This window comes from Podarcis tiliguerta, assembly GCF_965153285.1.
Source record: "Podarcis tiliguerta genome assembly, chromosome: 3".
In the NCBI taxonomy this organism is placed as follows: domain Eukaryota; kingdom Metazoa; phylum Chordata; class Lepidosauria; order Squamata; family Lacertidae; genus Podarcis; species Podarcis tiliguerta.
The window spans coordinates 97,841,672-97,854,561 of record NC_139536.1 but is presented as its reverse complement, the minus strand read 5'-3'; the positions used below and the strand labels follow the sequence as shown (position 1 = coordinate 97,854,561).

General features: G+C 38.6%; 1 protein-coding gene across 4 annotated transcripts in view; it reads right to left on the bottom strand.

Annotated features, from left to right (window-relative positions):
• Positions 1-12,890, bottom strand: part of ATAD2B (ATPase family AAA domain containing 2B) — a 61,538-nt gene that overhangs the window by 44,019 nt on the left and 4,629 nt on the right. For all 4 annotated transcript variants that reach the window (XM_083431427.1, XM_083431426.1, XM_083431429.1 and 1 more), the window contains exons 2-7: positions 9,538-9,692; positions 5,872-5,918; positions 4,488-4,641; positions 2,866-2,968; positions 1,606-1,714; positions 1,112-1,228 (exon numbers count right to left, since the gene is read on the bottom strand). In XM_083431427.1, coding sequence (XP_083287553.1) covers positions 1,112-1,228; positions 1,606-1,714; positions 2,866-2,968; positions 4,488-4,641; positions 5,872-5,918; positions 9,538-9,692 — 685 coding nt within the window. The remainder of the gene's footprint in view (positions 1-1,111; positions 1,229-1,605; positions 1,715-2,865; positions 2,969-4,487; positions 4,642-5,871; positions 5,919-9,537; positions 9,693-12,890) is intronic.

Below are 12,890 nucleotides of genomic sequence, written 5' to 3'. Positions count from 1 at the left end.
TTTTTAAAAAATAGCTTTATTTGCAAAATTGCCAAGAAATTGGTTGTTTTTGAGCTATTTCTGAGGAAATTCAGTAAAAACGACAGTGCCGGCATGGGCTGCCATATGCCTGGATTTTCCCAGACATTCTGTCAATTTCTGCCCGAACACTGCTTGCAATGCAGTATCCCGGGTACGTCTGGGAAATTCTGGACATATGGCAACCCTACTGAAATCACACTCATTTCTTTAAGACGTATGTACCACAACTTCCACTGGATTCCTCTCAAAATATACAAGTATAAATAAAAGTTAAAAGGTGCAACCAAGCAGATTTCCTATTTAAATTAATTATGGGCTCTCCCAGTCCTTTATACCAGGGGTAGGAAACTTCTTGTCCTCCAGCTGTTGCTGAACTATGAACTCCATTTGTCCCTGAGCACTGGCTATGATAGATGGGGCTGATGCGATCTGGAGTCCAACAATTGGAGAAACACAGATTTCCCATCACTGCTGCACATAGCAAGAGGGCAGAGAGAAAAGGAGTCACACAGGAGAGCAAAGTTCTACTGCTTATCTCATCATACCTAAATGGCAGAGGTTGTACAAGAATTGTCAGTGAAACAGACACAGAGTTAGAACCATACATAATTCATTCTGAATAGCCGGAAGGTTAGATGCGTTTTTCTTTTTCTTAACTGTGGTTTGACCTTTTATCCAAACCAACTAGTTAACCTTAACTTGAAGCCATGGTTTCAAACAAACCAGTCTATGTTAACCATGGTTTGTTTAGAATGTTATAACAAGCCATAATTATGAAAAAGAAAAAGCACCTGACTTCCTTACAGCTATTCATTCAGAAGGAAGAGCACATGAGCTCAAGGCTTGCCTAAGCTCATTGATTATTATCTTATACTATGCTATAGTGCAACATGCAAATGTGGCAATAATGTCTCAAAGAACATCCAGTGCAAAAAGAAAAATATTATGAAAGGCCCTTAGGCTTCCAGCAGTTAAATAAATCATCAAGTAAAAAGGTACCATTTCTCTTGCTATACATTGAAGACAGCCTAACCAACACAGCAACTAAAATTAAGGAAGAGTGGTGTGCATGTTTATGCTTCTCTCTTACCTATAGGAGGCGCTTGGTATCTCTCCACTGTTTTCCTTTGTCTCAGGTTATATGGACGATCATTTTCTTCTCCCTCTGCCTCCTCTACTTCAATATCTCCATCTTCTTCTTGAGATTCTAGAAATAAAAGGCAAATAAAGAATTTATACAACTTCACTGCAGACTCTTGTAAAAGGATTCCTGTTAATTTGTAAAATGATTCTAATAGATAGACAGACAGACAGATAAAATTTGGTCACAAACAGTATTCAGGATAAATTTTATCACAGGTGATAAAGAATTTAAAATCAATCCATTCAATGTAATGACAGATTCAGTAAATTGACTGAATATGTTCAGAGCAGAGATTATTTTGGTCTGTGGGATATAACTAAACCAATTTAAAGATATCTGCAATTCCATGACTATATAATCTTGTAACCCCTATGTTGGCTTTTTTACACAAACATTTTCAATAGCACCTACAAAGGTAGCTAGCTAACCTCTGTCATTACCTTCTTCTTCCCCTTCTGTGGAAACTTCATGGTGGTTCTGGATTCCATAGCTATTTCTCCTCAGTGATTTCCTCCTCCTCTTGACACGTGAATACATATCCATGTTTTCCTGGAATAAAGATAATATCAGCATGATCTGCATTGTAAAACAAGAAACATGCATCATCTGGGAAGTGTTCAAGGTGAGAAATAAGTGATGCTTGGGACTATAAGCAATTATAAATCAGCTACTGGCACTGAAGACACAGTGAGCATGTTATCATTTCCCTACTACAGCAACATCAAGACCAACAAAACAAATTTGTTACAGCATCTATCTTCACAAATTTATGCCATACACAAATATTTGCTATTGTAATAGTGGAGCAGCTGCTATTGAACAAGCGTTCACATTTTGGGGAAAGGAGCACATTCAGCATTCTGGAACTTACAGGTGGTGCACAGTGCAAGTGCCCCCAATTATTCTGTTCAAATTCTTTGGTCTTCTTGCCACCATGCAGCAATGGGACGCCCACAAAGATGCTGCCCAAAGGTTGGGAGCCACAGAAATGAACCAGAGACTCTGGGATTCCACCACACAGAGCTACAGCTTCCCAGCAGCCAATAGGGTTGCTTGGGAGGGCGGGGCTGTTGCAACTTAGCCAGCTCATAAAAGAGGAAGCCTTGTTGCCTCATCAATTGGCTTTCACTTACCAAGCCATTTGCCATTGCATTTCAACAGTTGTGCAAGTCTGCTGAGTTGTGGCAGATGGGAACTAAGACAACTCCCTGAGCTATGACTAGCTTTCAAATGTGCTGTTGTACTGTTTGAGGGAGGCCTCAAGAAATCACAGGAACAATACAGGCCCTGACCACTCAACAGTAGAAGAAAACAACAGCTGAACTGGTCTATATTAACTTTGCAAACCCAAAGATGGATCAGCCAAATATGTGCTACACACAGAATTTGTATTCAGTTTTGCCAGAAGTTATACTACTGCTGTCAGATTTCCACCCCCTGCCACACACACACACACACAGACACACACACTATAAATTGACAGCTATTTTATATAAGCCTATATCACATACCTCTCCCTCTCTGCTCCATCGCTGTCATGATTATTTGCAAATGAATCAAACATATTAATTTATAATTTTTAAAAGTCAATATTTTATTCATCTGTTTAAAGCGCTGCATAGAAGATACAGATATCTTCAAAATGTTTAAAATTGAAAGGGTATATTTTTATAACTTGAGGTCTGGAAACTTGAACTTACAAATTCTGTATCTGTCCACATGCGCAACCGTTCCACTTCACCCGATCGCCTATTCCGTCTGATGTTAATATTGTCCATTTCCTGAAGAACAGCTTCAGCAGTGCTGTAATATATGAACATTGTCTTTAAATGATATGTGATACTGTTTACTATGCAAACAGTAGTGCTCAGCACTGAGATTAAGTGCTCTGCATCCTCGTTTGAAATTGCTCCATCAAGAGAAAGCAAAAGGATGCTTTATCGCTTCATCTCCCTCTAAGATCAGGTGATAAAGCCTTCTACCTGCTCGCTAGAGATGAAGAATAAAAAGCAGCATTTTCCTCACGTTAGTACAGGTATGTGGGGACAGGGTGTCTTGGGAACACTCTTTTTATTCTCCACGGGTCCTACTGTGAACAGGAAAAGGTTCACTTCCCCACCACCACCTTACTGCTAGGGTGGGGAGAACTTTATAATAACTCTCATCCTGCAAAGAAAGAGAGTGTGTGTGTGCTTTGTGTTAACATCTGTGTTAACACAGTAAGTTGTGAGATGATGATTTTGTGATTTCGGGAATTCTGTGAATGCAAGGTACTCATGGAATGCTGTATAACCTAATCAGTTATAAATTGCATGAGCATGAATAATGGATGCTAGTCGGCCTAAATTTATGAGAGAAAAAAAAAATATGATGAGAAATGCTAGTGCCTTTTCTACCATACAGTGGTACCTCGGGTTACATATGCTTCAGGTTAGATATGCTTCAGGTTACAGACTCTGCTAACCCAGAAATAGTACCTCGGGTTAAGAACTTTGCTTCAGGATGAGAACAGAAATTGTGCGGCGGCAGCAGGAGGCCCCATTAGCTAAAGTGGTGCTTCAGGTTAAGAACAGTTTCAGGTTAAGAACGGGCCTCTGGAACGAATTAAGTACGTAACCAGAGGTACCACTGTATAAGAATCTAGCTAAGTTACTAGTGTGTGAGAGAGAGTCTATGGATGTATGCGCACTGCATGAGTGTGCATGTGCAAGTGTACTTTGTGGTCTCTTTTGCGTATGTATGCTGCATGTGTAGTCTGCAAATATATTGGCCATGCACACCACTGCCATGTGGTACTTGGGAGGGGTGGCTGTCAATTGCCCATAGCATTAAAAAAAATAAAATAGCCACCCCTGCTTTATAGGTCACAAAGAGAATAAAAGCCACCTGCCTTCAGTAGTTACACTGAAATAAAACCGTGATAAAAACTGGAGCACAATAATGTCCAAGCATGAAATTTACTCTACAGTAGATTCAATCATCGTTGTTAACATCTGTAGTTTCAATAACTTTGCAAAAACCATAGGATGTTAGAAGCTGAAGAAAAAGATCAAAATCGCTGTTAAACGGAGTTAAGACTCAAATAATCCAGAAAGGAAACCAATTTGTATGCATGGCTGTGTTTGATTAAACAAAAATTTCAATATTTTGACCAACAGTTCTGCACTAGCATGTATTTGTTAATGATATGTCAAACACTTAAATCAAAAACTAATGAGCGGCAATTTAGGAATGGCTAAAGGACGTATTCTCGCAATCTGAAAACAAAATATGTCAACAAAGCCAGTAATCTAGAAAACGTTATTGGAAAATTTCCACATACCTGTTTACCAGTTGGTCAAACAGTAAACTTTGATTCAAACTTTCAAATCTGTTTTTTCTGGATCGGCAACTTTTTCTGATTTCTCTACCTCCATTTATACAGGCATGGTCCCCATCAACCTTTTTCTCCCCACGAAGAGAATTGCTTTTGAGAGCTGAAATGATTTTAAATGTTTTAATAAGAATTATATGCTAATAATGATAAATTTAAAATATGAAAGGTACAAGTACAGTACAGTAAGAAAGCTGGGAAGATACAGTGGTGCCTCGCAAGACGAAAAGAATCCGTTCCGCGAGTCTCTTCTTCTAGCGGTTTTTTCGTCTTGCGAAGCAACCCTATTAGCGGTTTAGCGGATTAGCGCTATTAGCGGTTTAGCGGCTATTAAAGGTTTAAGGGATTAGCGGATTAGCTGCTAAAAGGCTATTAGCAGCTTAGCGCCTTAGAAAAAGGGGGTGGGGAGCAAAAAAAAATCTCAAGAATTGCAAGACATTTTCGTCTTGCGAAGCAAGCCCATAGAGAAATTCGTCCTGCGAAGCGCATTGAAAAACGGAAAATCCTTTCGTCTAGCCGGTTTTCCGTCTTGCAAGGCATTCGTCTTGCGGGGCACCACTGTACTTTGTCCCCTCTCACTTTCCTTGCGGGATCACTTTTATTATATTCCAACTTGACAGATCAACCACATGCCTAAATTCAGGTAAGTCACCTTGTCTCTCTGCTTATTTTATGTATGTATGTATGTATGTATTGCATTCATATCCCCGCTTTTTATTCAAGGAGCTCAAGGTAGAGATCATGGTTCTCCCCCTCCTCATTTAATCCCCACAACAACCCTGTGAGGTAGGCTAGGGCTGAGACAATTACTGGCCATAGGTCACCCAGTGAGCTTCATGGCCGAGTGGAGATTTGAACCATGGACTCCCAAGATCCTAATCACTATACTGTACTCTCTTCTTCTTCTTCTCCTCCTCCTGCAATACCTTCTAGCTATTTTTTAGCCTTAATAAATCCTTAGTCTATTTCTATTTTATTTAAGTAAAAATCAGCTTATCAATTCTGCTTCAACCTCATAATATAAACAAGCAATTTCCTTGTAAAAATCACTTCTTTTCATTTCATAGCCTCCCACTTCACTATTGATTTACGGTATATTTATCCTGATTTCTTTAGAGTAGCAACTATTTTTAGATGACAATTATCATAATGTGTGAATGTAATAAGAAGAAAATCATGGCAAATAATGCTGCATGGAATCTTATTGGTAATTCATTTGTTTGCGTGGGCGAAAAAACAACAAATTCCTGACACTGAAAGACAGAAGACACAAGGGAACAAAAAAAAATCGCTATTAATTGGAAAGGTCATAGGTAAAAAATGAAGTACTTACATAAACTACGTCCATTTGGTAATGTAGCACCAGATTGAGAAGTTAACCTACGAAATAATTAAATTTGCAAAATATATTCATTTGTTCTATTAAAAGTTACAAGCCACACATAACTTGCATTACACCTAAATGTTACAGACTGAATATGACCACTGCTAGTATCGTAGTAAACTACTTCTCAAACAAGTAGTTTTATATCTCACTCTCTTTCACAATAGATAACTATTCTTCAACACCTGTGGATGGGGAAATGAGACAGAGCCAGAGATTTGCCCAAGTTCACCCAGGGAATCAATAATGAAATTAGAATGTCCTTATCTGCAGATGTCTCAAATGTTAAAATGTATTAGTAAGAAGTAGTCATATTACGGAGATCTTGCCTATTATGATTATTTAACCCATTACCACAATTTTGTGCTGGTATTAGACATAAGCTTCACAGGGCTAATCAGTGACAGGTTGCAGGACTGTAAATAGCTGTATGCCCAGGATACTTTTAGCAGATATGTTTCCCCATCACTGTTATGCTGATGAGAAAATCTGTACCTGTGAAACTGTTCAGATTAAAAAAAAACACACCTGGAATTCCACTTAAGGTGAAGACTCAAAAGCCAATATTTGGGCAATGTGAAACATAGATCTGGCTTGCATGACAAAATATGGTTAGCAAGTACATACAGGCTTCAATACAGGGGCTCATAGTCACTGTGCTCCTCCCTAGTCATTTTTAAAAAAAAAAAAAAAATGTATTGATTTTTAAGAGTCTTGCTAAGCTGCAGTGTACATATTAAGTCATAGTTTAGGTTAAAACTATTTAATAAGTAATGGTGGGAATCAGCTGAACAGTGATTTTACAAAACACACCACATCTCTTTTTACCAACTGCAGGTTTATGCTTTATTCATTAATGGATTAAATAAACAAAATTTACAGCCACTCTATTGATCAGCTCAAGAACTCATAAGGCACAAGTATTCTGTACATTGATTCTATAGAATTGTAATTTTCTGTTTTAAAAAGTAAGAATAGATTTCAAATTTGAAGTACTTTCCAAAATAAAGGAAACAGGTCATAGCTCAGTGGTAGAGCACACACGAAGATGCCATGTTTAATTCAGAAATATAAAGCAAAGGAATAACTACGGTGTTTCACCTGTCTGATAATGCTATCAGTAGACAAAGATTCTTGCAAGAAAAATTACTGAAGCATTTACTCTATTCTGGAACAGAAAATGACTGGCAGGACCACCAGGGATTCAGTAAAGCTGCTAGGAGATGTTCTATGAAACATGGATAAACCACTTCCTGTCAGGTTTAGGCCAAAGGTAGAAAGTTCTGCCCCACTTCTCAATGCAGGGTGGGGGGTGGGGGTCAGTTAAAATGGTCCATTCCCAAAGTTCTTTCTTGTGCTTGGTCACCTTTGCTGCAAGTCTTGCACTATAGCTTTCCTGCTTGCTTCATTATCTAATTATCTTAACCCATTTCAAACAAGCTTTATGCCCAGCTTTGGTACAGAGTTGGGGCAAAGTGCAACCTTGCTGATTCCTCTAGAAAACTTGAAGGCTTTTGATATCACCAATGACATCTTCCTGGAGCGGTTCAGTGGGGTATTTGAGTTGTGGTGGTTCCACTTCTACCTGCAGGAATGTTTCCAAAATCTAGCAATGGAAGAATCCTGTTAGATGCCTTGGAGAAATTGTGTTGCGGAGACTGGCAGTGTACTATTTTGTCCCCAAACTATATGAAGCAGCTGGAGGCAGTCATCTGGGGTTTTGGAGTTCAGTGTCACCCATATGTGGATTACACACAGATCCATTTACTGGTTGAAGCTGTGTAAGTGCTGAACCACTGCATGGAAGTGGTAATAGGCTGGATTAGGGCTATCAAACAGACCGAGTCTGGACAAGATAGGGGTACTGCTGGTATTTTGATGTCGCATCCAGGAATTGGGTATATGACCTGTCCTCAATGGAGTCACACACTTTGAAGGAGCAGGTTCATAGGTCTGGGGGTTCTCCTGGTCCACCATCATTACTTGAGACCTAGGTCGCCTCAGTGACAAAAAGTGCTTATTACCAGTTCTGACTGCTTGCACCAGCCACAGCTTGCCCTGGGTCGAGATAACCTTGCCACTGTGATGCGTGCTCATGTAACCTTATGTTTAGACTATTGTAACGAGCTTTATAATGAACTTCCCTTTAAGATAGTCTGAAGATTGCAACTAGAGCATTGGAGGATCTTCTCTACTGTGGTGGCGTGAAACAGTATTTCAATTTATTCCCTTGGCAAAGTAGGGGGAAAGCATAAGGATATTTATATGTCAACTCCAACCAGCATAAACAGTGCAGTTATTTATCAGCTTAAATAACAATGTACATCATTTGTGCAATTTTCAGACATCTGAGACCATGAGTTCAATTTAAACTTTAACTTCAGAAAACCAAAAGCATAATCATCTATCTCTGCAATTCTGGGAACCAAATAGGAAAACAGAGCAGCTTTGTATTTAAGCACTAGCTTCTGGTAGCCGTAGGCAACATAGAACTGCATGCAGGCAAGTGAGCAGACTGGCAAGAGAGGGACAGAGTACTCTATCCCTCCATGCCCAACATATAAACCAAGCCATAGGAGGAAAACGGCATCCTCTATGTCCAGCACAGAAATGCAATGGGCTGCTTCAAGAGGGGCACAGCTCTTCATACATCTTCTGTCATCTCCCAGCTGGCTAGTAAACATTTTTGTAGGCTAGTAACATTTGTGGGAAATAGAATGATTGAAATACTTTATATGTAATCTCTGCACAGTGTTTTTTCCCCCTACGCTGATATAACCAAGAAAACTTCTCCTGTTTGACTTCATTGCATAGCACAAACATTAGTTACAAGTTGTGATTTTTCTGGGAGACCTGAAATACGAGCCCAAGTTTGGACAACACGCTAGGACAAATAATGGCTCAGCTCAGCATAGAATGACTGAAGGAGGAGTCCTTGACAGGCAGTCATGTAGCAAACAGGGAGAGATCGAAACATTCTTTCTACTTTAAGGCACAGAGCTTTAAACTAGTTCATCTTACGGAATGCATTACAGCACTTACAGCACAAGGAATTGCAGATGTTTAAATGTAAGCAACAGATGTTTTTCCACAAACAAAGCTTGTCATTTGAAATAAAGTGGTCGAGTGGGGGGAGAAGGAACCAGCTGTGTCTCATGGACTTATGCATGAAGTCAGAAGCCTCAGCTTTATTTTTATTCTTTATTATAAAGTTCTAAACAAAGAAGCTTCCGTTAGCACGTGACTGATTGAGAAATTATAGAGATTATAAGAAATCCACGTTTACCGGCAAAAGCATACACACACTCCAAATCTAGTTATCACCTTCCCCTCCAGGTATAATCCCCATTTTCACTGCATTGTCTACGCACCGCATAATTAACTGCCAGGAAATGCATTAATACCATAACATCAGGACACGGGGCTCATTTTATTATGCTATGGAAGGGGAAAACTTTTAAAGGGGATGCTGTTAGAGCAGTAGATGAACTTTTTTTGCAACATGTTTCACTGCAAAAGGATGGAGATTTGACATTTTATCAAGAGATTTACAGGGTTCAAGCAAATGGGAAGAACTCTAATGGACAAATATTTGAATACTGTTAACATTCTTACCGGGACTGTCCAGTTGAGATGCTCCATTCCTCTCGCTGCCCAGTACTGCGAGATTTTGATTTGTCTTTGCATACAGAATCTGCATGTTTCAAGGTACGTTTGGCTGGAGGAGATATGTGGCTATCACTCAAGCTACCATCACTACCATCATCTCTCTAAGAGGGAAAAAAAAAAGACAAGCTGATAGTCTCATTTTAAACGACCTGATTTTAAACCACCTCTCATCGGTAAAGAAACATTCTGGGACCATATCTGGAAAAGATGGGCAATCCATTTCTGTTCAGACAACTGTAGTACTACTTTTAGTGAACCCACAGGAATTTCACAAAATACATGTAACTACCCAAGCCAAAACCGAAATCTAATCCTAGGAAGAAGACATGAGGAAAATGAAAGAGTTGCTTTATATCTTTCTCCAGAGGCTGCATCAGATTTTTCACCAAGCTCCAATATTTATATTAGAGAGGAGAGGAGAGCCAACGTTTCCTTTGATCAAACTACAATACATCCCAAAACAGCACATGATACATCTAGAGGTCATAAATGCTCTAAAACCTTTAATTAATAAATAATATAATTTGTAAGCTAACAAGGAAAATCACTTTTGCAGAATATTTTTACACCCTCTTCTCATTATCATTGAAATGGCTTTTCTTTGCTTCTGAAGAATAGTTACTGGCAACTGGGAATTTAAAACCTTTTTGAAGGTTTCAATGAATTACAACAATAAACAAATTAAGGACTTGTACTTTGAAGTTCTCAAATCCCATTGAAATTCAGAGTCCTCGTTTCCCTGCAAAGCCAACAAAATTCAAGTTTCCTAACCTCAGGGTCTTCTTTCCATGTGGATCCCTCTCCTGTGAAAACCATGCCAGACATACTTCAGTTTTTGCCGGGCACCAGAAAAACCTTTAACCAAAAAGGACCAAGGAAGTGCCCTAGAATACGCTCAAGACTTTCTGAAAGGCTGACATGCTATCTTTTTTTAAAATAGAAAAGCGCTGTTAGTGATCTTCTTGACAACCTCCGAATTCCACAGAATATAGTTTGAACACTACTACAATAAATGCTTTGACTGCTCCTTAGCTATCAAGTCTGCATGGAGCTGTAAACTAAATATACTGAACACAGACAACAGAATTAATTAATTTAGAAAAAATTTTAACTCACTATATAATTTAAAATATTAAACAGTAAGCTACCAGACCACAGCCATGTTTGTACATGCTGTGTGAACAACCCAAAGGTATGCCTGCTCTATTAATGAAGTATACCAGTGAAACAGGCCAATCCTTTATTAAATATACTGAGTAATTCTGTTCTGAGTTGAAAATGAAGCTACACAACTGGTTTGAAACCTGTTTTTTGAGTGGTATTGGAGAGCTGAACTAGCTAAAGCAGACAAGGCAGAAAAACTGTTGCATCATTGCCTGAAGACACTTAGCAACCAGCTTATTGCTCAGTGTAATTAAAAACAAGTATTTCTAAACACAAAGCTTTTAAAAAAAATATTATCACAAGCTACAATGATTTCCAGATATATTTCTAGTTTAGCTCTGGTGACTGTTTCAAGACAGCTTAACAGTCCTTTGTCAACAGTTATCCTTTTTTTTAATTCTTAGGAGACAACTACAAAATATTTTGGCAAAGGCTGGTTGTGAAACTATTGGGTTCAATTTAAATTACAGCTGACTAGCTTGGACTTGCTTTGGTAAGGATGTTGCACAATCTATGTGACGTGTCTTAAGCACTGACATTAAATGTTATATTCTTCAAGGTAATACTGGGCAGAATCAAGCATTGTGTGCATTGAATAACTTCATCTCTCTCTCCTCCCAAAAATGTTAGTGGCCCCTGATCTGTAATATTGACACAGCCCAGAAGAAAGCTACAAGAATGATAAAAGCTTTGAAATAATCTCATGTGCTGAGTGACTCGAAGTAGCAAGTTTGTTCAGACTACAGAGTCCTGGGGCAAGGGGCGTAACAACAATTTAAACATCAAATGTACCGTATTTTTCGCTCTATAAGACGCACCAGATCACAAGACACACCTAGTTTTTGGAGGAGGAACACAAGAAAAAAGATATTCTGAATCTCAGAAGCCAGAACAGCAAGAGGGATCGCTGTGCAGTGAACGCAGCAATCCCTCTTGTTGTTCTGGCTTCTGGGATAGCTGCGCAGCCTGCATTCGCTCCATAAGACGCACACACATTTCCCCTTACTTTTTAGGAGGGAAAAAGTGAGTCTTATAGAGCAAAAAATACGGTATTTCAGAATGAAATGCTAAAACCATTGTTTCTCCTAACAATTAAGGACAGAACTTACAATGGATTAGAATTACACAGTAAAACCCAATGACTTTTAGAAATTAACTGCAACAATCTGACTAGTAAGTGATGCAATTTCATTCTTGGGGATTTTTTAAGAAGAGGGTGCATAAGAATCTTCTGACAGGCTGTTCTGAATAACTTTGTTATGATTCAAACAGATGATCCATGAGGGTCACTGAAGCACACAATATCCATTCAGCGCCTGGACTGGATAGGCCACAGGGAATTCAACATCAATTTTAAATATGAAATAAAGCCTATTATACTAGATAGATTTCTCAACCTTTAAGTGAGATTTGTTTCCAAAAATACTTCAATTTTGATAAATCATGGAAGACTGGTATAGACTTCAGCTGGAACATTTCTATGCCTCAACTGCAATTAAATACATGAGGGTGCTATACTTCTAAATCAAGACATGCTGAAAGTGCTGCTTCTAGCAACAAACACATGTAACAACTCAGGCAGCATTTCTCAGTAATGTGTTCTTGCTCAATTAAGTTGGGTAAATCTTACATAAATCTTCCCCTTCCCCCCCCCCTCCAAAAAAATATAAATCACAAGAATGGAAACTTTCCCCCTGTTGTGCTAAGTAAGGACCTTCTTCAACCAGCAACTGTAATTTACAAATAACTATTAAGGTCACTCCTTATGACAGCATTTGTTCTCATGGAATCATAGAATTGTAGAGTTTAAAGGAACTCAGGGGGTCATCTAGTCCAACCCCCTGCAATGCAGGTATCTCTGATATCTTACTTCATCCCGAAGGATCATAAAACTAGCTTTGTAAATAACAAGGTAAGAATAATAACCACATGAAAGAAGATTAATTTTAAAACCTTTTGGTTTACAGTTTCAAATATTAACAGTAATGCTTAGGATTTTTTTTAAAAAAACACACATCTGAATCATACAATTTTTATGATCTGAAAAATCAATCTGAACAATACTCCACTTTATTCCCTGTACGTACTACCAAATATACAATAACAATACCACTTGGGCAAAAACCTCATTCTGT